The sequence below is a fragment of the Mobula hypostoma genome, chromosome 13 (genome assembly GCF_963921235.1).
Source record: "Mobula hypostoma chromosome 13, sMobHyp1.1, whole genome shotgun sequence".
NCBI lineage: Eukaryota > Metazoa > Chordata > Chondrichthyes > Myliobatiformes > Myliobatidae > Mobula > Mobula hypostoma.
Window position 1 is genome coordinate 12,099,487 of NC_086109.1, and position 26,804 is coordinate 12,126,290.

General features: G+C 43.9%; 1 protein-coding gene and 1 pseudogene across 1 annotated transcript in view; both read right to left on the reverse strand.

The window, feature by feature from the left end:
* Window positions 1–26,804, reverse strand: part of LOC134355856 (polymeric immunoglobulin receptor-like) — a 57,465-nt gene that overhangs the window by 14,942 nt on the left and 15,719 nt on the right. The window contains exons 5-7 of the mRNA XM_063066361.1: window positions 22,042–22,362; window positions 11,284–11,604; window positions 24–344 (exon numbers count right to left, since the gene is read on the reverse strand). Of these exons, the coding sequence (XP_062922431.1) occupies window positions 24–344; window positions 11,284–11,604; window positions 22,042–22,362 (963 nt within the window). The remainder of the gene's footprint in view (window positions 1–23; window positions 345–11,283; window positions 11,605–22,041; window positions 22,363–26,804) is intronic.
* LOC134355842 (paraneoplastic antigen Ma1-like) lies at window positions 17,820–19,209 on the reverse strand (annotated as a pseudogene).

The following is a 26,804-nucleotide window of genomic DNA, read 5'->3' on the forward strand; positions in this document are numbered from 1 at the left end:
AAATCTATATACGAGAAACCTACCGTCAGAAACTACTACATAAATGTCAAAGGCTGGATGATTGCCAGATGTTGTAATTCCGCATCTGTAAAGTCCTGTATCTCGAGAGACAAGATTCTCCATAGTAACAGTAAATATTCCCAGGGATGTGTTATCTCTGATTGTCGTTCTTCCATACTGCTCACTTTGTCCACTTGTATTCACTAACGATGTGCATTGGCGATCCCACATGCGGCACAAATACTTTGTGTGTGAACGGTACATTGGGGCATAGTGACAATCGATTGTGATCACTCTTCCCACAACTCCTCTTACTTTATCTTCTGCCCATAAAGCACCTGAAACTGAGGGAGACGTTCTTCAGAAAATGGACAGGTAAAATCAAATTTACACAAGCAGATTCAAGTTTCAAGATTGTGTCATGTCAGTTCCTGTACACAAGTGTAAAGGAGAACAAAATCATTGTTACTTTCGATCTGATGGAGAACAAAAAAACACAATATGAAGAATAGATTAAAATTCAAGATGTTTCATTTAAAGCTGTCACTGTGTTCTAAGGAATCTGCCACACTGTCAGTTGGTGTAATTGAATTCCACACTGACTGAGAAGACAACAGCATCGTCCCTCATCTCATGCTCCCAGCTTTTCACAAGTAATGATTTTTATTTGATTGGAGTCATCATTGTCACTGCCCACTACTGTCTGGGTGTGTTTCCATATTTCTGAGTCAATAGATTACTGATCCAGTCCCAATCCAGGCAGGTAAGCACAAGATCAGTGGTGGGTAACTTACTGGAGGTGATTGTGTGAGACAGGATCTACCTGAATTTGAAAAGGCAAGATCTGATTTGAGATCGTCAACATGAATTTGTGCATAGGAAATCTTCTCTCTAAAAATACAACTGAGTTTTTTGATGATGGAAGCAGTCAGATTGTGATAGTGAGGTTTATTTCTTGGAATGTAAAGGGGCTGAATGGTCCGGTTAAAAGAGCAATAGTTTTCTCTCATCTGAAACAATTGAAAGCAGATATACTATTTCTACAAGAGACACATTTAAGAGTCGAGGACCATAATAGACTTCGTAAAGCATGGATTAATCAGGTTTTTCATTCCAGATTTAATAGTAGGTCCAGGGGGGTGGCAATATTAATCACCAAAAGAATGCAGTTCACACCATCTGATGTAATCAGTGACCCTAATGGTCACTTTTATTATAGTCTCTGGCTCTCTGTTTCAGATACCTGTTATTTTGGTAAATGTTTATGCTCCTTATTGGGACGATGTCCAATTTGCAAATAAGGTTTTGTCATCAATACCTAACCTGAATACACATAAGCTAATCTTTTCCAGAGATTTTAACTGTGCTATTGACCCACTGCTTGATAGGTCTTGCCCTAGGGGAACATTTTCTGGTATGGCAAATGCCTTCTCGATGTTTATGCAACAAAATGGTTATATGGATCCTTGGAGATTTTTGAATCCACCAGTTAGGCAATTCTCTTTCTTTTCTCATGTTCACCATTCCTATTCCAGGCTAGACTATTTCTTTACAGATAACTCCTTTATACCAATGATTAGACAAATTGAATACACTGCTGTACTTATATCTGATCACTCACCCATGAAACTGGACCTATGTTTTCCATTAAATGTTAGAAAATGGCCTCTGTGGAGACTTAACCCTCCTTTGCTTTCTAATGAGAAATTTTGTAGTTATACATCGGCTAACATTGACACATTCTTCGAGACTAACAAAACTGAGTCGGTATCATACTCTTTACTTTGGGAAACTTTAAAAGCTTACTTGAGAGGTCAAATAATATCTTATACTTCACATGCCAATAAAGAGTGTAGGAAGGAAATGCAATTGTTATTGCAATCTATTTTGGACCTGGATAGAAAATCCTCTGAGGCACCCACTGCGGAATTATATAAAAGCCGGGTTGATTTGCAAGCGAAGTTTAATCTTCTATCCACAAACCTATCAGAACAATTAATTCTTAAGACACGTGGCCTTGATTATGAATATGGTGACAAGGCGAGCCGGTTTATGGCTCATCAGTTGAAATGTCAAGCTGCGTCACGACTTATTCCCCAGATAAGAGACACGCACCAAAACTTGACAAGCAATCCAAAAGAGCTTAATAACATCTTTGCAACTTTTTATTCCTCTCTGTATGCCTCAGAGTTCCCCTCAGATAAAACAAATATGGAACGTCTTTTAGATAATTTGGAAATACCAACTCTTGAACCAGAGGAGGTGGAGAACCTAGATCGGGCTCTTGGGCAGGAAGAGATTAATAATGCCATTATGGCTATGCAGAGTGGTAAGTCCCCAGGTCCTGATGGTTATCCAATAAAATTTTATAAGAAATTTAAGGATAAGCTCATACCGGTCCTTCTAGAAGTGTTTCAGGAATCTTTGGAGAACGGCTCCTTACCCCCTGCTCTTTCACAGGCAGCTATTTAACTACTTCTTAAAAAGGACAAGGACCCGATTCAATGTGGATCATATCGCCCCATCTCACTTTTGAATGTAGATGTGAAAATTTTGGCTAAAGTGCTTGCATGCCATTTAGAACGTCCCCTTCCCAAGATAATTTCAGACGATCAAACAGGTCTTACTAAAAATCACTATTCTTTTTTTAATATCCGTCGACTGGCTGATGTGGTTTATTCACCCAGTGATTTTCCAAGTCCAGAGGTTGTTATCTCCTTGGACGCGGAGAAGGCGTTTGATAGATTGAAGTGGGTATACTTGTTTAATGTTTTGGAGAAATTTGGATATGGTAGCATATTTATAGCTTGGGTTAAGCTATTATACCATTCGCCTTTAGCATGTATACAGAGAAATTATTTTTGATCTGACTACTTCCCATTAACACGTGGCACTCGCCAAGGCTGCCCACTGTCCCCTCTTCTTTTTGCAATTGCAATTGAGCTTCTTTCTATTGCACTTAAGTCAACTACATTATTTCAAGGTGTTAGAAAAGGGGACATGGAACACCCTGTATCCCTATATGCTGATGACCTCTTACTTTATGTTAGCGACCCTGTAGGTGGTAGTCCTGCTATTGTGTTATTATTAGGTCAATTTGGAGCTTTCTCTGACTATAAACTGAACTTTCAAAAAAGCAAATGCTTTCCCATTAATAACTTGGCCCTACAGATCCGACAGGAATCTTTGCCTTTTCCTTTATCTCAAGATGGTTTTGTATACCTAGGAATACATATTACTTTCTCTTTTACATCTCTGACTGAAGCTAACTAGTGAAGTTTAAGAGACTGCTAGACAGGTATATGGAGGAATTTAAGGTGGGGGCTTATATGGGAGGCAGGGTTTGAGGGTCGGCACAACATTGTGGGCTGAAGGGCCTGTACTGTGCTGTACTATGTTCTAACTACAGGCCTCAGGTTAGCCGAATGAAGGCTGATTTCGAGAGATGGCACAGTTTACCCCCGAAAGATGGCACAGTTTACCCCTTACTATAGCTGGGAGAATTCAGTCAGTGAAAATGACTATACTTCCTAGATTTCTTTATTTGTTTCAGTGTTTGCCAGTTTTCTTACCCAAGTTATTTTTTAAATCAGTCGACCAAGCTATAACCTCCTTTATTTGGGAAAATAAGGTCCCAAGGGTTAATAAGCACACTCTCCAAAGAGGTCATGACGTAGATGGAATGGGTCTTCCCAGCTTTATTCATTATTACTGGGCATCGAACATTCAAAAAGTATTATTTTGGCTTCACCGGCCGGATATAATCTGGTGCCTGCTTGAGTCACGGTCTTGCCACTCCTCGTCTCTCCCAGCTTTGGTGTATTCTTCCTTACCATTGAAATCCTCTCAATTCACATCTAACCCGGTCGTGCTCTCCACCCTCAAAATTTTTAATCAATTTCGCTGCCACTATAAGTTCATATCAGCTTCAGTTTTGGGCCCCATTCATAAAAACCATTTATTTCCTCCCTCCACATTTGATTCAGCTTTCAGACAACGGGGTTTGAATGGTCTTATGCGCATTAAGGATTTGTATACTGATAACATATTTGATAGTTTTGATAACCTGCTCGGTGAGTATGGCCTTCCGCATAATTATATTTTTAAATACCTGCAGATTCGCCACTTTGTCAAGGAAAATTTTCCCTCTTTTCCTGATCTACCACCTGCTATCTTATGGGAAAAACTCACTCTTAGCTTTAACAATAAAGGGCTGATCTCTGAACTATACTCTCAGCTGATGTCTTTGGGAGTTCAAGATCTAAACCAAACTAAGAGTAGGTGGGAGGATGACCTCGGTATGGATCTGGCGGAGGAATATTGGGCAAAAGTATTGAATAGGGTTCATTTCTCATCATCATGTGCTAGACTGGGGTTCATACAATTTGAAGTTTTACACAGGGTACATTTATGTAAAGCCAGACTTGCAGACATACACCCTGGGACAGTCGCTGGCTGTGACAGGTGTTCCTTCTCTCCGGCTGGTTTAGTATATGCATTTTGGTCATGCCCTCGGCTTGATAACTATTGGGCACTGGTTTTTAAAATTATCAGTGAGGTTTTGGGGGTGACACTGAGACCTTGCCCGCTTATAGCTGTATTTGATGTGGCAGATGATGATTTGGGTTTAAATGCAAGCCAGTCGGATATCATTGCATTTACATCGCTATTGGCCCGTAGGAGAATTTTGCTGGTTTGGAAATCTGCCAATCCCCCAACTGCTGCTGCTTGGTTAGAAGATGTAATGTTTTTTCTGAAATTAGAAAAGATTAAATTCAATTTGAGGGGGTCTGTGAAAAAGTTCTATTCGAAATGGGGACCTTTCTTATCATATTTTGGGAGTCTTAAGGAATTACCTACCAGTTGAGGGCATTTGATTGTACTTAGGAAGTTGCCTCCCATTTAACAGGCTTATAATTTACCTCACAAGGTGGTTGATGAATTGTAAATATGAGTGTATTTTGGATCATCTGACATGTTGCAGATGTGTGTGAGCCGTCGTCTTGAAGTAGTGTGGGGGTATGGTTGTGAAATGTCCGTACTTGTATTTGTGAATTGTTGTGTTGTAAATATATTAGCTGCCATGATATGTTCGGGGAGGGTGGGTGGCGGGAGGTTTGTTTTGGGGGTACGATATTAAAGCAAAATGGAGGAAAATGCAATTCATTATATATTCTGTATTGTGTCATTCCTTCAATAAAAATAAAAAAATAAAAAAGAAAAGGCAAGATCTGATTTGGGATAGTCAACATTATTTTGTGCATGGGAAATCTTCTCTCTAACAATATGACTGAGTTTTTTGATGATGGAAGCAGTCAGATTGTGATAGTGAGGAGTGGGTTTTCTGACAACATCAGACTTTATCACCAGTGGTGTGACACTGGGATCAGTGCTGTTATTTGTTAACCACTGTTATTTGTCATCGATATGAATAGTTTGTAATGATAATGCAGGTGACATGATTAATAATGTGTGGATGACACTGTAGTGCGGTGGACGGTGAAAAGAGTTGTCGAAGTTTACAAAGGGACCTGGAAAATGATCCAGTGTTCAACCCCATTACTCTGTGCCAGCAACGACCCCCAGGTGAGCCTGTTCCATCTGCCTGCATTTGACCCATCTCCGTCTCTTCTCGCTACTACCATCAGGTGGGAGGTGCTGGAGTCTAGGGGCCCACACCACCAGGTTTGTCAGCACTTGGTGATCTGCAGCTATCGGGCTCCTGGATTGGCTTCACTCATCTCAGTGTGAACGGACTCTGCAGCTGCAGAGTCACTTTCAGGGACTCTGCGTCTCATGCTCCATGTATTCATTGTTTACATATTTTCATTATTTGCACCATTCATCCTCTTTTGCATATTAGATGTTTGTCAGTCTTTGTAGTGTGTGGTTTGTTGTGGATTCTATTGTGTGACTTTGTTTTGTGGGTATCTGCAAAAAGATGAATCTCTAGATTGTTTATAGTATACATAGTTTGGTAATAAAATTACTTTGAATTTTGAACTAGGGAAGTGGCCAATGGAACAGGTGATGGAATTGAACTCAGGCATTCTGGGAAATTAAACAAGGACACAACTTACACTGTAGGGAATGAGGTGTGCAACTACATTGGTCCCTGAAAGTGGCAACACAGGTGGACAAAGTGTTGAACAAGGAGTATGACCGGTTTGCCTTCTTTGGATGGTGATATTAAGTACAGTTGGAATGGCATGTTACAACTATAAAAGATGTTGACAAGGTCTCACCTTGTCTACCCTGTGCAGTTCCAGAAGACGTGCGTGATTAAGTTAGAGAAGGTACAGAAAACACTGGAACCAGAAATGCAATTTTCATGCTACAGATGATATGTGAACGAGCCATCCAGGTACAGAAAGACATCTCCCTAAGTATCATCGACTATACAAAAGCTTTTGACGCTATCAGACAGAAAGATCTTCTGGAAATGCTTCAAGACCTTGACATAGATGGGAAAGATATACGTTTCTTAAGAAACTTATACTGGGACCAGACAGCGTCCATCAGAATAGAAGGAGAAGTGAGTGGGTATGTGAATATCATGAGAGGAGTCAGGCACGGTTGTGTCTTTTCGCCAGACTTACTCAACCTGTATAGTGAAAATATCTTGAGAAGTATCAGAAACATCAAAGAATTCACAATTGGAGGACATAATATATGCTGATATATTACAATCAGATTTGCTGATGACATCGTACTAATAGCTGACTCAGAAACAAAACTTCAAGAACTACTCACTATAGTGGCAGCAGAAAGTAATCGCAGAGGCCTCTCAATCAATACCAATAAGACAGAGAGCATGGTCATCTCCAGAGAGACAAACATCCCACAATGTGTGATCAAGATCGGAAATACAAACATCAAACAAGTCAACAAATTCAGATATCTTGGCAGCCTAATAACAAGTAATGGCAGGTGTGACACAGATATCAAATACAGAATAGCAATGGTGAAAGAAGCTTTCCAAGAAATGAAGACCGTATTAACAAACAGAAAGATGAGCACATACACTAAAAACAGAATACTGCAGTGCTACATTTATTCTATCCTGACTTATGGAAGTGAATACTGGACCATTTCCCCAGCAATGGAAAAGAGACTAGAATTTCAAAATTCAAAGTATATTTAATGCCCAATTATGAATACTATATACAGCCTTCAGATATTCTCTTTACAAGCAGCCGTGAAACAAAAAAAACTATAGAATCCTTTAAAAAACACTGTCAAACACACAATGTGTAGTAAAAACATTAAATCATGCAAAGAACAAAAGTAAGTAAATAAATTTGGAACTGAAATTCACAAATGTGAGTCCACAGCCATAAAGCCAGTCATCACTGCAGCCAGTTAAGGAGCCGTTAATTACAAGTCACCAGCTCAGTTCAGCACAGAGACAGGTAAACCTCGTGGAGCAGCAAACTGAAGACTTGCCCATCCTTCGCATAGGACTGACATTCCTATACTGTTTTACATGAATTTTGAAAGCTTATTATCCTATTCACAGCCATGAAATGCAGCAGCCTTGTTCATATCTGTACATAGACTCAAATAGAAGGTATGGGTTCCCTTCCTGTATCTCAAAGTGAGCGAGGTATTTTAATCAGCAACCTGAATCTCAGTTTAAGTAGTCAATGATTCACTTGGACTGTTCATGAAATTCTAAAGATAGTGATGACCATAAGACAATGGGACCATAAGACACAGGAGCAGAATTAAACCACTTTGCCATAGAGTCTGCCCTATCATTCCATCAAGGTTGAGTTATTATCCCACTCAATCCCATTCTCCTGATTTCTCCCCATAATCTTTGATGCCTTTACTAAACACAAAACTATCGTGCTCCATTTGCAATAAACCCAATGAGTTAGCCTCAAAAGCCGTCTGTGATAATTAATTCCACAGATTCAACACCCTCTGGCTAAATAAACTCCTCATCTCCATTCTAATGAATGGAGTCAGTACGTTGTACATGTGGAATGCGTGGTGTTTCCCCTGGGTGGTCCCATTTCCTCCCACAGTCCACAGACAATTTGGAAAGATTAACTGGTCTTTGTAGATTGTCCTGTGATTAAAATATAGTTAATCAAGTTTGTCGAGGGTCGCTGGGCCTTTGTGGCTTGAAGGGCCGGAAGGACCTACTCTGCATTCTATCAGTAAATAAATAAAAGAAAGGAACATCCTTGCTTTCTGAGGATGATTTTTCAGACAAGATTTCCCCATATGGAAACCAGATTTTATCAAATCCCTCCAAGTACCCCCAAACCTTGTTCTTAATAATGGACTTGAAGGGTGGAGCAAAGTCAAGATGGTGCTAAATGGCAACTGCTTTGAAACATGGAAACATAGAAAACCTACAGCACAATACAGGCCCTTCAGCCCACAATGAGGTGCTGAACATGTACGTACTTTACAAATTACCTAGGGTGACATGTACCTATCCAGGAGTCTCTTAAAAGACCCTATCCACCACTGTCGCCAGCAGCCCATTCCATGCACTCACCACTCTCTGCGTAACAGACTTACCCCTGACATCGCCTCTGTACGTACTTCCAAGAAACTTAAAACTGTGCCCTCTCATGTTAGTCATTTCAGCCCTGGGAGAAAGCCTCTGACTACCCACACGATCAATGCCTCTCATCATCTTATACACCTCTATCAGGTCACCTCTCATCCTCTGCCGCTCCAAGGAGAAAAGGCCGAATTCATTCAACCTGTTCTCATAAGGCATGCTCCCCAATCCAAGAAACATCCTTATAAATCTCCTCTGCACGCTTTCTATAGTTTCCACATCCTTCCTGTACTGAGGTGAACAGAACTGAGCACAGTACTTCAAGTGGGGTCTCTCCAGGGTCCGATATAGCTGTAACATTACCACTTTGCTTGCATCTTTGGAAATGGTTCTATTCCTGTTTTTTATATATATATATTTTTTCCTTATCAAGGTTCTCTGACTCTGACTCTGACTTTGGATATTTGTGGAAATGGGACCCACTATCAGGTCCTTATGACAGGCCTGGAAGACTAGCGTGTATTCAGGGTGCCGGATTTTTGTGGCTCTGGGGACAGGCTGATTCTCGGCTGGTGCCCCTGACTGAGGCGTCACTGGAGAACATGGAACATGGAACATCAGGAGCAGTGGGTTAGCTGCCGGCTGTGGGTCCTGAGACCTGAGCCCTGGGGCCGACCCTCTGGGCACTGAGCTCGGAAAAAGCGATGCAACAGTCATTTAACATTATAAATCAACGAGTTATTTGTTATATGTCCCCTCTCGCTGAGATACGGGTTCACCTCTTTTTCCCTTAGGGAGAGAACGACCCTGTAGTATGTCGAATTACTGGGTGAACGAGTCTTTGGGGTACTGCAAGTCTACGTCTTTATTGATGCTTTGCTGCATGCTTCAGTGCTCGGTGGAGGGTGTTGGTGCTTTTTTTGCTCATGTGGGAAGGAGGAGGGTCATTGCCTAGCAGCTGCTTGTGAATGGGTGGGGAGAGCTGGGGGGCGGTTTTAGGGTTCTAACGTTCAACTGTCATTCATGATGTGACCTTTCACATCATGAGACCCTGGAGAGACTCGTTCTGGAGCTGCTCCGACCTATGGTGAGGCCACACTTAGATCCCCCCCAGTTCGCCTACCAGCCCCGACTAGGAGTTGAGGATGCCATCGTCTACTGTGTCTATGCCCACCTGGACAAGCCAGCGAGCACTGTGAGGGTCATGTTTTTTGACTTCTCCAGTGCGTTCAACACCATCCGCCCTGCTCTGCTGGGGGAGAAGCTGACAGCGATGCAGATGGATGCTTCCCTGGTACCATGGATTCTTGATTACCTGACTAGCAGACCACAGTACGTGTGCTTGCAACACTGTGTCGGACAGAGTGATCAGCAGCACTGGGGCTCCACAGGGGACTGTCTTGTCTCCCTTTCCCTTCACCATTTACACCTTGGACTTCAACTACTGCACAGAGTCTTGTCATCTTCAGAAGTTTTGGGATGACTCTACCATAGTTGGATGCATCAGCAAGGGAGATGAGGCTGAGTACAGGGCTACGGTAGGAAACTTTGTCACATGGTGTGAGCAGAATTATCTGCAGCTTAATGTGAAAAAGACTAAGGAGCTGGTGGTAGACCTGAGGAGAGCTAAGGTACCGGTGACCCCTGTTTCCATCCAGGAGATCAATGTGGACATGGTGGAGGATTACAAATACCTGGGGATACGAATTGACAATAAACTGGACTGGTCTAAGAACACTGAGGCTGTCTAAAAGAAGGGTTAGAGCCGTCTCTATTTCCTGAGGAGACTGAGGTCCTTTAACATCTGCCGGACGATGCTGAGGATGTTCTACACGTCTGTGGTGGCCAGTGCTATCATGTTTGCTGTTGTGTGCTGGGGCAGCAGGCTGAGGGTAGTAGACACCAACAGAATCAACAAACTCATTCGTAAGGCCAGTGATGTTGTGGGGATGGAACTGGACTCTCTCACAGTGGTGTCTGAAAAGAAGATGCTGTCTAAGTTGCATGTCATCTTGGTCAATGTATTCTATCCACTACATAATGTACCGGGTGGGCACAGGAGTACATTCAGCCAGAGACTCATTCCTCCGAGATGTAGCACAGAGTGTCATAGGAAGTCATTCCTGCCTGTAGCCATCAAACTTTACAACTCCTCCCTTGGAGGGTCAGACATCCCGAGCCGATAGGCTGGGTCCTGGACTTATTTCATAATTTACTGGCATAATTTACATATTACTATTTAACTATATATGGTTCTATTACTATTTATTATTTATGGTGCAACTGTAACGAAAACCAATTTCCCCCGGGATCAATAATGTATGACTATGACTATGACTATTCTTTGGGCCATTCCTCTGTTTTTGTGGATGTTTGCAAAGAAAAAGCTTGTTCTTGATAATGGACTCCAACATCTTCCTAACCACAGATGTCATGCTAACTGTTCTATAATTTCCTTTCTTTTGCCTCCGTTCCTGCTTAAAGAGTGGAATGACACTTTCAAATTTCCAGTGCTCTGGAATTCTCTCAACTTGTCTGGAAGTGCAATTCCAACTATGTTTTAGATGCTCCACATCTTCATCGAGGAAGTGATGGACCTCACTGTTCACAACACCTTATTTCCACCCCATGGTGGCTGCAATGTGTAGCTTCTACAAATGCAAAGAAATTTCTTACCCTCACTAGAAGTATAAGAGCAGCAGTAACAGAGTAACAAAAAGAAATATTTAAATGTATCCTCCCTTGAAAGGAGGACTTACTGGTGCCATTGATTTCTGTCACATAGCTGCAGATCTCTCCGTTGTCGAAGACTGTCACATTAACCATTGCACTGGATCTTGCTCCAAGCCAATTCGAGGCACTGCAGTAATATTGATGGTGCAGCTGTTTGAAGGATTGACGATGTAGAGCCAGTTTATTGGTATCTGAGATCTTTGGATGCCCAGATGAGGTTTGTTCATACCATGTGTACTGAATGGGAAGGGATCCCTGGAGAGACTCACAGGAAACTGACACTGAGCCCCCGAGACGTGAGACATTTGCTGGTGACAGATATTGAAGCACAGGAACAGACACAGGTTCTGTGGGAAAGAATTACACAATCAGACACTGAATGAACATCTGAAAATCATACACGCTTCTGCCACTTTATTAGACACACCTGTTCACCCGCTCATTAATGCAAATATCTAATTGGTGAGTCATGTGGCAGCAATACAGTCCATTTAAACATGCAAAGACAAGAGGTCTGTCTCTGTCTCGACCAGACATCAGAATGAGGAAGAAAGGTGACTTTGACCGTGAAATAATTGTTGGGGCCTGATGGTGTCGTTAGATAATCTCAGAAACTACTGATCTTCTGGGATTTTCACCCACAACGGTCTCTAGAGGTTACAAAGAACGGTGTTACAAAGAACATAAATAAAACATCCAGTGAGCAGCAATTCTGTGAACAAAAATACCTTGTTAATGAGAGAGGTCAGAGGAGAAAGGCCAGACTGGTTCAAGCTGACAGAAAGGTGACAGGAATTCAAATAACCGGGTGTTATGACAGTGGTGTGCTGAAGAGCATCTGAAAATACAACATATCGAACCTTGAAGTGGATGGGCCACAGAAGCAGAAGACCAGGAACATCCAATCAGTGGCCACTTTATTAGGTGTAGGAGGTACCAAATAACGTTGCTCTTGCTTGTTTAAAGACAGTGATGTGAGATATCTGTCAAGTGTTTGCTGTCTTTCAGGAGAAAATGATATTGTGACTGGGTTTAATGAGGGAAACATGTGGCATTGATTTTAATGCAGATATAGTGAGGGATGGACAGGGTGGGGACAAAGATCATGAGATATTAACTTTACTTGTAAATGTAAATTAAATCTCCTATTGAAAATTGGTCTTATAATTCCACAGTAATGTGAGATATCTGTTTGGTGGCTTTCAGGAGATAATTAATTTGTGACTGGGTTCAGTGGGTACAAGATGAATGGTGACTTTTGGGACAGAGTATAATTGTGATTGGTTTCAGTGACCTATAGCAGCAAGGGAACCCGTGAGTATTAGTAACGATATGAAGCCAAAAAGGAATCATATGTGACTGGAGAACTAGAAAGACCATAGGCCATAAGACCATAAGATATAGGAGCAGAATTAGACCATTCAGTCCATTGAGTCTGCTCCACCATTCAATCATGGCTGATTTATTATCCCTCTAAATCTATTCTCCTGCCTTCTCTTTGTAACTGTCGAGGCCCTTAAGAATCTACCTCTTCTTTAAATATACCCAATGATTTGGCCTCCCCAGCTGCATGTGGCAATGCATTACACAGATTCATAAGCTTTTTTTTAAAGAGATTCCCCCTCATCTCTCTTTTCAAGGACATGTAATCCTCAGCTATATTGGCTCGTATTTATCTCGGGGAAACCCCGTCCGCCACCCAACCTTGTCTCCCAATTACGCCGGTTGCTGTGTAATGCCACCTGATTTGGCTTCAAACATCAATCATCAGCCAGCACACAATGTACGTTTTTCAAATTACACTTTATAAATCTTACTAGGACTATGAGATTAATAGAGGTACAATTTTAAAAGGAACAGGAAAAAGGTGCCAAACTTATCAAAGTTCGATTTCTTAGTGCACACAGTTGGAGCTCGGAATCTTCTTTCTTCCCCCTGAGATCCGTTCTGACCCCGTCAACTCGCAGCTTGGGACTAACCGAAGTGATGGACCAAAGCACTTCCAGCACGTCCGTCATCTTCCCGGTCTCTCCTCTAACTCCCCCCCAAAACCCCCGTTTCCCAGCCATATGAGACAGCATATCACCCCACGAAAGAATAACGTGGACACCCATTGGTTCATTTGCACTTTTATCGCTAACATAACCCAAGCGAACTACTAGCCAGAGAACTTTCTCAGCATTTAACATAACAACGAAGCCATTTTGATTAACATACGCAGTAACATAAAAGAAGAAACTCCTTACACTCTCCCCCCACCAAAAAAAAAGTCATGCCCTCATGACATTAACAGAGTTCACCATTGCTCCTTGCAACGCACAAAAACCAACCCAGGTGCATAAAGCAGTGACATAACTTCCCAGAGCAATAGCGATCACACCCTGTTCTCCTGGCACTGTGTAGGTCAGCCTCTCCGGGGTGGGGGTGTTACTTCCCTGAGGCCTCTGTACGTCCTCTGCCGACCCTTCCAGCTCAGACACCACAGGTGATACCCCGGGCCTACCTGTCAGACCCTCACCCTCTCCCTCACTGGGACCCCTCAGCTCCTGTGAGCCCTCTATCTCGGGTTTTGGTTCCACCCTTTCTTACCCCAATGTGAGCTGTATCTCAGGCTGCCCCTCAACACCCTCCCTCCTCTCACCTAACTCAGTGGGGCAAGGGCCAGGAGCCTCTTCTTCCGATACCGAAGAATTAGTGAACGGAAACAGGTGCCACACTTCCGAATCTTTGTCTTCCAATGAATTATCCCTCTCTGGATTGGGGACCGGTCCCATCTCTTTCACAGTGGGCTCTTCCCTCGCCCCGTGCCCTCGCAGAGTCCTCGCACTAGGCGTAAACTCCCATTAGGGCTCTTGGTCTACCTGCACCTCTCGACCCAGAGGCAACAGGTGGTGCTGATGGAGTACTCTGACAGGCCCCTTCCCATCCTCGGGTCTCACCTGGTAAACAGGTAGATTCGGCGTCTGGCTCTCTACCACATAGGGGGTGGCCGCCCAGCGATCGGCCAACTTGTGCTTACCGGGCAGTCCTACGTTTCGTATAAGGACCCGGTCTCCCGGCAATAGTTGGGCGAACTTCACTTTCTGATCATACCTCCTCTTATTCCCCTGATTCTGCTTGGTGGCTGCCGCCTCAGCCAACTCGTACACCCTTTTCAACTCTCTCCTCATATCGGATACGTACTTCAGACATGGCTTCAAAGGTAATTCACCTGCTTCAGTCCCAAAACACAGATCAATGGGCAATCTTGCTTCCCACCCGAACATCAGATAATAGGGCGAGTACCCCGTAGCGTCATTGCGAGTACAATTGTAACAGTGAACCAAATGCCCGATGTGCTGACTCCACTTACTCTTCTAACCGATCTCCAAAGTCTCCAGCAGGTCCAACAGGGTCCGGTTAAACCTGTCGGGCTGAAGATCACCCTGCGGGTGATAGGGGGTGGTCCTGGATTTCTCGACCCTAAGCATACCCAGTAATTCATGGATAAGCCTGCTCTCGAAGTCCTGTCCCTAATCGCTATGGATCCGCTTGGGGAGGCCATAATGAACAAAGTACTTCTCCCATAACACCTTCGCCACTGTAGTCGCTTTCTGGTCCTTAGTGGACATATCTAGTGTAGTGATCCATGATGACTAAGACATTCACGGTGTTGCTGGTGTCTGGCTCAATAGACAGGAAATCCATACACACCAGGTCCATTTCTTACAGTAATCTTCAACCTCCCCCCTCTTCCGGGGCCAGTATAACCGGTCCTTGAGTAATCCATAGGTCTTTTCCACCCCCAGGTGCCTGGAATCATCATGTAGTGCCTGGAGCACAGTCTTCCGATACTTCTCAGGCATGACCAGCTGCCAACGCTGGTGCTGGTCTGGGGGCGGTGGGGGGGTGACTTGACTCGGTACAAAACTTGGTTCTTCAGCTTTAACCGAGGCCAATCCTTCAGTAGTAAGGGCACGGAGGCGTATCCCTCTTTTTAACCGCGTACCAGATAGTGCCAATGCTTGGGTCATCACGCTGAGCCGCCCCCACTTCCTTGGGGCTCACCTCCGGCAGTTGCCTGTTCCTCAGAGCAGTCAAATTACAGTAAACAGAGGGTAGCACATCATCATCAGCCCCCAGTTAATCCACTGCCCGATCCGGCCCCATCGGGGCTCCTGCTTCAGCATCGCTCACAAATTGACACATGTCCTTCACTCCCGGGGCAGGGACACTCTTCCACTCCTCAGCCGTGCCCGACTCGTCGTGCGCCCAACGAGATAGCGTATCTGCATCGATGTTCCGACTCCCCGGCCGGTACTTCAGGCTGAGCTCATAGACCGACAAGGCCACCAACCACCGATGCCCAGTGGCGTCCAGTTTTGCCAAGGTCAGGATATAAGTGAGAGGGTTGTCGTCCGTTCTCACCTCAAACTTGGCCCCTTATAGATAGTCGCTCAATTAGTCCACCACCACCCATTTCAGCGCCAGGAACTCCAACTTGTGAGTGGGATAGTTTCTCTCAGATGGCGAAAAGATCGGCTGACAAACGCTACCGGCCTCAATCCGTTGCCCTGTTCCTGGTACAGGACAGCCCCCAGACCCTCTCGACTGGCATCAGTGTGCAGCACATACGGCATCCTGGGATCAGCAAAAGCCAGCACCAGGGCTTGTGTCAGCGCCCTTTTCAGAGATTGGAACGCTTCCTCACATTGAGCATCCCACCTTGATCCAAAAGGCTCTGCCGAGTTCAAGTATCCTCCTGCCTCCTGCCCTCGGTCTCTCTTCCTTTTCTTCCCCACAGGTGGATAGCCACACAACAGGAATCGCTGGTAGTACCCACAGAACCCCAAAAACGAGCACAGGGCACTAACTTTCTGGGGTCTCGGCCAGGTGGTCACTGCGCCTATCTTAGCTGGATCAGTAGCCATTCCATTTCACGAAGTTAGGTGTCCAACATAGCCGACCGATGGCTTACAGAACTGGCATTTATCCAGGGAAAGTTTCAACCCTTCCTCCTTCAGCCCGCTTAACACCTTCAGCAGCTGCTCCTCATGTTCCTCCGACGTAGATCCAAACACTATCAGGTCATCCAGATACATCAACACCTCCAGTAGGTTCATAACCCCCACCGTCCTCTCCATGAGCCGCTGGAAGGTGGCTGGGGCCCCGGATAAGCCTTGGGGCATTCGTTCGAACTGAAAGAATCCCAGGGGGCAGATAAAGGTCGTCTTCTCTTTATCAACCTCACTCATCGGAATCTGGTAATACCCACTCCGCAAATCCAATACACTAAACCACTGCGCACCACTCAGACAGGCCAACGCGTCTTCAACCCTCGGGACCGTATATTGGTCGGGAACCGTGCGCCAGTTCAGGGTCCTATAGTCCACGCACATGCGTACCTTCCCATTTTTCTTCCTAGCCACTACTATGGGGGACTGCTCGATAATCCCTGCATCCTTCAACTGCCGCACATCTTCCACAACTGCTGGGGCCAACCGCCGCGACCTTTCTCTAAACGGGGTGTTATTTGTCACCTGAATAGTGTGACGAGTGCTCTTGGAACAGCCCACATCAAACTCGCCCTGAGAAAAGACATCCCCTATCTTCAGCATTTTCTCCACCAGCCTGCTCTTATACTCCAGCTGTAAAGGGGAGTCCTTAAAATTAAAGGCCTCCTCGGTCAGCCGCCCCCTGTTCTCCAATAGTTCTCCTCCAGTGGGCCTCACGGGGGTGCTAGACATCACCGTCACCGAGAACAAGTGTGCAAGGGGCATCCTGCACTTATAGGTGATCTCCCTCACCGTTGTGTTCCTTACAATCACCCCCATCTGGCGTGCCGGTACAATTGAGGGCCTCTGCAATTCAGGTCTCACCAGCGCCCCAGCTGGGAACCGGGACTCCCCCTCAAGGTCTTCCAGGGCGTCTACTAATAGGGCCTCGCCCACCGGTACTCCCGGGAATCTGGGGGTCCCCATCACTAGTGCCACCTCCCCTGGGCGTATCACCTTAGGCCTCGCCTGAGTACACCACACTGTCCCTCGTTTGAACTCAGGATCCAGCTCCTGGGGGTCACTAACTTCTTCGAATGCTGCTCGAAACACAGGGTGGGTCTCCAGAAAGTTCTCCTCCGCCTTCTCCTTACAGGCTCCCAGGAGCCGTCACACCAGAGGGGAGTTAGTCCCCACCAGAAGGGCAGCGCCACCGGTTTCCACCGGGTCCGGACAAACCAACACCAGCGTCTCAAGGGCTTCTGACACTCCCACATCGCCCTCCGAGAATTCCAATCTCACTGACAGGTACCCATCGTACGGGTAATCACCCTCACTTATACCCCAAATCTCCAGGGCATTAAACGGGTTTACTGGCAAATACTTCAGATATTTTTGGTAGAACGACCGGTACAATAAGGTAACCTGCGATCCGGTGTCAAGGATGGCTCTTGCAAAGATTCCCTCTATCCGTAGGGACACGCTGGAACGGGGTCCCACCAGTCCATCCGGAATAAGGGGTTGGGTTTTCAGGGGTCCCATGGCTGATTTCTGGGAATGTGTTCCTCCTGAGACTCCACTCTGTTCCCTCACTGAGTCTCTCCTAAGTTTCCCGACACCACTCCCTTCTTAGTGGCCCAGGGGTTTGCCCTCCGCCATGCGCCTTGTCTCTTACAATCCCTCCGAAAGTGACCCGCCTCCCCACAGCTGTAGCACACGCCCGGCCACTCACATTCCCGCCTGAAATGGCCCTTCTTTCCCACAGTTATAGCACCCGCTACCAGCCACCCCTCTCCTCGCGGGATGCCCCCCACTCCCAGCCCACGTTGCGGGACGTCCCCCGAAGGGGGTACTCTCCCTGCCCATCCCCTCAAGCGGAGGCGGGGTCCCTACCCCACTGGGACCCCTTGGGTTTCTCGGTTCTCAATCCAGCCACCATCTCCTGAACCGCTGAGGACCGTCCCCGGTGGCTCGAGCCCCTTTTCCAGCCCAACGCTCTCTCCTCCTCCCACACCTCTCTAATCAGCTGCCCGAATGATGGAGGGAGGCTCCTTTTATAGAACTGCCGGAGACTCCAAGCCATCTTGTCCTCCACCAGGGAACCACTAAATATCTGACTCATCTTCAACCTTGCCACCTCGTCCACCTTCACTACCCCTTGGCGCCGCAACCTGGTAAGCATTTTTTCCAGCCGAAAAATGTATTCTGAGAGCTTTTCCCCTCTACCTTGCCCCATGTGGTGAAACTCCGCTAAGAACTCCCCGGGATCTCCTGACATTCCAAACGCTCCCTCCAAAGCTTCCAGATACACTGCCAGGGAAGCCGAGGGCTGTTCCGCTTTCAGCTCCCGGACGACACCGGCTGCCCCTCCCCTCAAACTCTCTATCAATTGCTGTCTCTTTTCCTCATCCGAACCTGGCCACGCCTCTAACAACTGGGCCGTATTTTCGATCCATGTTTCATAGTCATCCTCCCCTTCCGGGGTAGGTGTGGCTCCTGAGAAAATTCTCAGTGTTGGGTGGGGCCCCTCAGCCCTTCTCACCATGGAGTTAATGGCGGCTGCTAACTCGGAGGTCTCACCTCTAGCTGGGGGACGGGGCCTGGCCAAGCCTTTCCACTCTGACCACCCCACACAACTGACTACAGGCACCACCCGTGGGGTTTCATCTAGCTCTTCCACCGGTGTCTCCTCAATTTCTTCCTCCAGGAGGGTGTGGAGGCCCCACGGCCCTGCCTCCCCCAGGACGCTGACTGTCACTGGCAGTTGCAATGTCATGACGTCAGCGCTTGTACGAGCCAACACCCAGCTAGATTCCACTTCTTTACCACACCTTCTACCTGCCCTATAGATTTGACCAAACTCAACCCTCGCACTAGTACTTCTCTTGAAGTGCGGAAATCCACCCCAATTAACACACATGCATGATTCACCGGTACGTCCTGTAACTCACACCAGCTTCCAATCTTATCTCGATCCATCTCCGCACTACTTAATGTGGCGATTTATACAGCTTTACTGAAAATTCAATCCCGGATGAGCCCCCACAAATGTAACGCTCAGCTATATTGGCTCATATTTATCTCAGGGAAACCCCGCCTGCCACCCAACCTTGTCTACTGATTACGTCAGTTGCTGTGTAATGCCACCTGATTTGGCTTCAAACATCAATCATCAGCCAGCACACAATGTACGTTTTACAAATTACACTTTATAAGACTCCTTTTCATTGACTACAGCTCTGCCTTTAATACTATCGTTCCAAATAAACTGATTCCTAAGTTCCGGAACCTGGGCCTTAGCACTCAGATCTGCAGCTGGATCTTCAACTTCCTCACAGACTGGACCCAGGCTGTAAAAATAGGGGACAAGCTCTCCTCTGCAATCACTCTGAGCATCGGTGCCCCTCAAGGCTGTGTACTCAGCCCCCTGCTGTACTCATTGTACACCCATGATTGTGTAGCCAAGTTTCCATCAAACTCAATATATAAGTTTGCTGATGACACAACAATTGTAGGGCGTATCTCGGGTAATGATGAGTTTGAGTACAGAAAGGAAATTAAGAACCTGGTGGCATGGTGCAAAGACAATAACCTATCCCTCAACGTCAGCAAGACAAAGGAATTGGTTGTTGACTTCAGAAGGAATAGCGGACCTCACGACCCAATTTACATTGGTGGTGCGCAAGTGGAACAGCTCAAAAGCTTTAAGTTCCTCGGGGTCAATATCACAAATGACCTGACTTGGACCAACCAAGCAGAGTTCACTGCCAAGAAGGCCCACCAGGGCCTTTACTTCCTGAGAAAACTAAAGAAATTTGGCCGGTCCCCTAAAACCCTCTCTACTTTTTATTGATGCACCATAGAAAGCATTTTTCTAGGGTGCATCACAACCTGGTATGGAAGTTGTCCTGTCCAAGACCGAAAGAAGCTGCAGAAGATCGTGAACGCAACGCAGCACATCACACAAACCCATCTTCCGTCCTTGGACTCACTTTACACCGCACACTTGGAGCAGTGCTGCCAGGATAATCAAGGACACAACCCACCCAGCCAACACACTTTTCGTCCCTCTTCCCTCTGGGAGAAGGTTCAAGAGCTTGAAGACTTGTACGGCCAGATTTGGGAACAGCTTCTTTCCAACTGTGATAAGACTGCTGAACGGATCCTGACCCAGATCTGGGCCGTACCTTCCAAATATCCGGACCTGCCTCTCGGTTTTTTTGGAACTACCTTAATTCCCATTTTTCTATTTTCTATTTATGATTTATAATTTAATTTTTTTAATATTTACAAATTTTAACTATTTTTAATATATTTAATATTTAATATTTGTAATCCTGGGAGTGTGAAGCGCAGAATCAAATATCGCTGTGATAATTGTATGTTCTGATACCAATTGTTTGGTGACAATAAAGTATAAAGTTTAGATCTTAGGACTATGAGATTAATAGAGGTACAATTAAAAAAGGAATAGGAAAAAGGTGCCAAATTTATCAAAGTTCAATTTCTTTGAGCACACAGTTGGAGATCGGTACTTCCCTTACAGAGATCCTCCGATTCTGAGTCTGTGCCCTCTAGTCCAAGATGCTCGTACTGCAGGAAACCACCTCTCCACATCCACTGGGCTTTTCAATGCTCAATAGCTTTCCATGAGATCATCCCTCATTCTTCTAAACACCAATGAGTACAGGCACAGTGCCTTCAAATACTCCTGATAAATTAGGGAAGATTGACTTCTCCTGGAATTTAATTTCCAGTTTCATTACACGGTCCAAAGACTTACCAGTTGGTAGCTTAATTTATCACTGTAAATTGTCTCATGATTAGGCTAGGGCTAAGTCTGGGCATTGTTGGGCGGCAATGCTTGAAGGGCATAATCCACGCTATTTCTCAATCAATCAGTCAATCAATAAAACATAGTTACCTGGATTGGAGTGTATTAGCCATGGACAGAAGTTAGAAAAACTTGGATTCTTTTTGCTGGAGTGTAAGAAGCTGAGGGGATACCTGATAGAAGTTTATAAATTTATGGAAGTCAGAGATAGGGGAGATAGTCAGACCAGCTGGTGGAGAGGGATATTATCACAATATTTTAGAGGTTTTTGTACAGGGACATGAAAAGGGAGGGACTGAAGGGATATAGACCAATGCAATACGATAGAATCATGGGAAGTGAACCAAAGAGTCTATTCTTGTGCTGGACTGTGTCCCGTGTTCTCTCTAATTCCATTGCTCTATTTCTCACCAGGAATGGCCTGGGTGTAGAGGCTGGCTGCTGGGAAGTAGACGGTCAGTAGGTTCCGGGGAGTGGATTCCTGGAGCACATAACCAGAGACAAAGAGAGTCAGCATGTGGTAGAGGGGGGAGTGACTGATCCATGAAGCAGGGATGGGTAGTGGGAAAGCCTGCTGTGGGAGAACTGAATGAAGTCTGTTTAGCTCTGGAACTGATTCCCTTTTTATGAATTTTAAGGTATTTATACCATGAGAAACACTTGTTTCTCATTGACCTGTTAATATCAGGTTATTAATTTTGGTCTGAATTCAAACCTCTGACAGGGTGACATTTCATACAGTTCAGAGGCAGGACAAGGTGCTGAGCCTCCCACTAGAAATCGGTGTCCCATCAGGGGGTCAGACTCCGCACTCAATGAGAGCATCATGAAAGTGGTTTCCCCGTACTTGACCAGAACTCACAGGACTCTGCACCACTGTGGAGCCTCAGGATATCCGTGCTGCCCTAACTCTGACCTGGGAAAACATGAATCAGACATTCCAGTGGAGACATCAAGTCAATATACGAGAAACCTACCATCAGAAACTTCTACATAAATGTCAAAGGCTGGATGATTGCCAGATGTTGCAATTCCGCATCTGTAATGTCCTGTATCTCGAGAGACAAGATTCTCCATAGTAACAGTAAATATTCCCTGGGATGTGTTATCTCTGATTGTCGTTCTTCCATACTGCTCACTTTGTCCATTTGTATTCACTAACGATGTGCATTGGCGATTCCACATGCGGCACGAATACTTTGTGTGTGAACGGTACATTGGTGCATAGTGACAATCGATTGTGATCGCTCTTCCCACAGCTCCTCTTACTTTATCTTCTGCCCATAAAGCACCTGAAACTGAGGGAGAAAATCTTCAGAAAATCAAATTTACACAATCAGATCCAAGATTCAAGATTGTTTAATGTCATTTCCTGTACACAAGTGTGAAGGAGAACAAAATCATTGTAACTTTGGATCTGATGGAGAACAAAAAAAAAACACACAATATAAAGAATAGACTAAAATTAAAGTTGTTTTATTTAAAGCTGTCGCTGTGCTCTAAGTAAGCTGCCACACCATTATTTGGTATAATTGAATTCCACATGGACTGAGAAGACAAGAGCATCGTCCCTCATCTCGTGCTCCCAGCTCTTCATATGTAGTGATTTTTATTTGATTGGAGTCATCATTGTCACTGCCCACTAATGTCTCAGTGTGTTTCCACATTTCTGAGTCAATAGATTACTGATCCAGTCCCATTCCAGGCAGGTGAGCACAAGATCAGTGGTGGGTAATTTACTGGAGGTGATAGTGTGAGACAGGATCTACCTGAGTTTGAAAAGGCATGATCAAATTTGGGATTGTCAACATGATTTTATGCATGGGAAATCTTCTCTCTAAAACTGACTGAGTTTTTTGATGATGGAAGCAGTCAGATTGTGATAGTGCGGAGTTGGTTTTCTGACAACATCAGACTTTATCACCGGTGGTGTACCATTGGGATCAGTGCTGTTATTTATTAACCACTGTTACTTGTCATCGATATGAATAGTTTGTAATGATAATGTAGGTAACATGATTAATAATGTGTCGATAACACTGTAGTGCGGTGGACGGTGAAAAGAGTTGTTGAAGTTTACAAAGGTACCTGGGAAATGATCCAGTGTTCAGCCCCATTACTCTGTTCCAGCAATGACCCCCCAGTTGAGCCTGTTCCATCTGCCTGCATTTGACCCGTCTCCCTCTCTTCTCGCTACTACCATCAGGTGGGAGGTGCTGGAGTCTTGGGGCCCACGCCACCAGGTTTGACAGCACTTGGTGATCTGCAGCTACCGGGCTCCTGGATTGGCTTCACTCATCTCAGTGTGAACGGACTCTGCAGCTGTGGACTCACTTTCAGGCACTCTGCACCTCATGTTCCATGTAGTAATTGTTTACATGTTTTTATTATTTACACCATTCATCCTCTTCTGCACATTAGATGTTTGTCCTTCTTTGTTGTGTGTGGTTTGTTGTGGATTCTATTGTGTTACTTTGTTTTGTGGGTATCTGCAAAAAGATGAATCTCTTGATTGTTTATGGTATACAGAGTCTGGTAATAAAATTACTTTGAAGTTGAACTAGGAAAGTGGCCATTGGAACAGGTGATGGAATTGAACTCAGGCATTTTGTGAAATTAAACAAGGACACAATTTACACTGTAGGGAATGAGGTGTGCAACTACATTGGTCCCTGAAAGTGGCAACACAGGTGGACAAAGTGTTGAACAAGAAGTATGACCGGCTTGCCTTCTTGGAATGTGCATTAAGTACAGTTGGAATGCATGTTACAACTATAAAGGACGTTGACAAGATCTCACCTTGTCTACCCTGTACAGTTCCAGAGGAAGGGTGTGATTAAATTAGAGAAGATAAAGAAAACATTCACAAAGATACTACTGGAACTGTAGGGTCTGGGTTATCGATAGGCTGGGACAGTTTTCACTGAAGTGAACAGAGCTGATGGGTGACCTTATTTTGTTAACTTCTAATTATTTGATTTCTGATATTGTTACTACCGAGTTGATAGTGAATTTCTATTGTATGGAGGAATATCTTGTTTTTTATTTGCTTTGTATAATTAAGATAGCGGTTTGTTTCCCTGTCTTCATATTATCTGTTGTTCTTTTTACTGTGTCATCTTTTCATGTTCCTTCTCCCCATAATTCCTGTCTTTTTTTTTGAAGTTCCATTTTCAATTATTTATGTTTGTAATTGACGAATAATTTATATCAATGCTTTTTTTGCATTCATTTTAGAAATCACAATATGAAGATTATTATAGTACAGTGTTTAATTTTTCTTTTTGGATTTTGGGGTGTTTTCTTTTTAACATATAGCTTTGGAGTTGCCTTCTGGAGAAATGGGGGTAGATTTAGTATTAGTTCTTAGTTCTCCTTCTAGCCCTTTCTCACTTAGTTTCAGGACTTTATGGGTGGAGGGTGGGGTTTTTTTTGCATTTGTTATTAGGCTTTTCTGTTGAGCTGATTCAGAACTACAAAGATGTCTGCAGTGTCGCGACTTCCAGTCTCTCTGAATGTTTATTCCTCTTCTGATTTCATGAGTTTACATTATGGTTAACTCTTTATATACTAAAGGGTTGACTTTAAATTATGGCTCAGATTTATTAATTTTGTCTCTTGGAATACAAATAGTTTAAACCATCCAATTAAATGGAAGAAGATTTTTAAAGTATTCCAAAAACTGAATGCTCATATTATTTTTGCTCAAGAAACTCATGTGATGAAAGAGGATAATCAATGTTACTTCAGGTTTTCGTATGACTAGACGTATCACTCGAACTCTCAGGCCAAAGTGCAAGGAGTTTCAATTTTCATAGATTCCTCAATTACCTTTACTCATCAAGACATTGTTTCAGACCCAGGTGGTAGATTTTTGTTAATTACTGGGTAACTTTTTAATAACAAATTTGCTATGGTCAATGTTTACGCTCCAAACATGGTTTATCGCAAATTTTAAAGCATCTATTCACTTCTTTTCCTAATTTAAATGAGTATACATTGATAATGGGTGGTGATTTTAATTGCTGTTTGAATCCCCTCATGGATAGATCCATATCTAGGCAGCCTTTTCCGAATAAGTCAGCTACACTTATCAACTCTTTTATGATTGACTCTGGAATTTCAGAAATTTGGAGAATTTTACACCCTAAGGATAAAGAGTCTTCATTTTTCTCACATTTTTATCATTCTCATTCTCGAATTCACTACTTTTTTATTTATTCTCGTTTAATTCCTTCTGTAAATTGACTGTAATTATGACATTACTGCCATTTCTGATCATGCTCCATTGAAACTTTCTATCAAGTTAATAGATACTTCTCCCAGTATTAGACAATGGCTATTTAATTCTAATCTGCTTCAAGACCCGGATTTTGTTAAGTTTATGAAGGAACAGATTGATCTCTTCTTTTCAGCTAATATTATGGAAGAAGTCTCTAACGGGACAGTATGGGACTCTTTTAAATCATATATCCGTGGGCAGATTATTTCTTATTCTGTTGGTTTGAAAAAATGTATTAAGAATGAAACACTTTTGTTGGTCAATAAAATTAAAGAAATTGATAAGAAATACTCTATTGCTCCTAGTAAGGAGCTTTATAAACAGAGAGTCTAACTTCAAGTGGAACATAGCTTATTATTAACATCCTCGATTGAAAATCAATTAATGAAAACTGGAAGTGAGCTTTATACACATAGTGACACATTGGGTAAATTAGTCATAGTCATAGTCATACTTTATTGATCCTGAGAGAAATTTGGTTTCGTTACAGTTGCACCAACCAAGAACAGAGTATAAATATAGCCATAGAAAACCATAAATAATTAAATAATCATATGTAAATTATGCCAGGAAATAAGTCCAGGACCAGCCTATTGGCTCAGGGTGACTGACCCTCCAAGGGAGGAGTTGTAAAGTTTGGCCACAGGCAGGAATGACTTCCTATGACGCTCAGTGTTGCATCTCGGCGGAATGAGTCTCTGGCTGAATGTACTCCTGTGCCCAACCAGTACATTATGTAGTGGATGGAAGACATTGTCCAAGATGGCATGCAACTTGGACGGCATCCTCTTTTCAGACACCACTGTCAGAGAGTCCAGTTCCATCCCCACAACATCACTGGCCTTACGAATGAGTTTGTTGATCCTGTTGGTGTCTGCTACCTTCAGCCTGCTGCCCCAGCAGACAACAGCAAACATAATAGCACTGGCCACCACAGACTCGTAAAACATCCTGAGCATCGTGAATTGATTATTAGCTAATCAATTGAAAACAGCTTTGGTTAAATGTCAAATTATCAAGATTCGCAAACATGATGACACCTTGACGGTTAATCATGATGAGATAAACAAATCTTCTCAAAAATGTTATACTTCAATATCATTCTGAATTTTTTCATGATCCCAACACTCATGACTTTTTAAAGAAATTGAATTTTCTGAAATTATCACGCGAAGTATGTTTAACAATAGAAATTCTTATTAGGGATGAAGAAATAATAGCTATTATTTCCTGAATGAATTCTGGCAAAGCACCTGGTCCAGATGGTTTTACAGTGGAATTTTTAATGTTTTTTTCTTCTACTCTTTCTCCTTGGTTGTCTAGAGTTTTAAAGAAGCAATTAGATTAGGTAAATTACCACAATCATTTTATGGAGCTCTATTTCTTTAATTCTTAAAAAGAATAAAGATCCTACTGATTGTGCATCATACAGATCGATATCTCTCCTGAATGTAGATT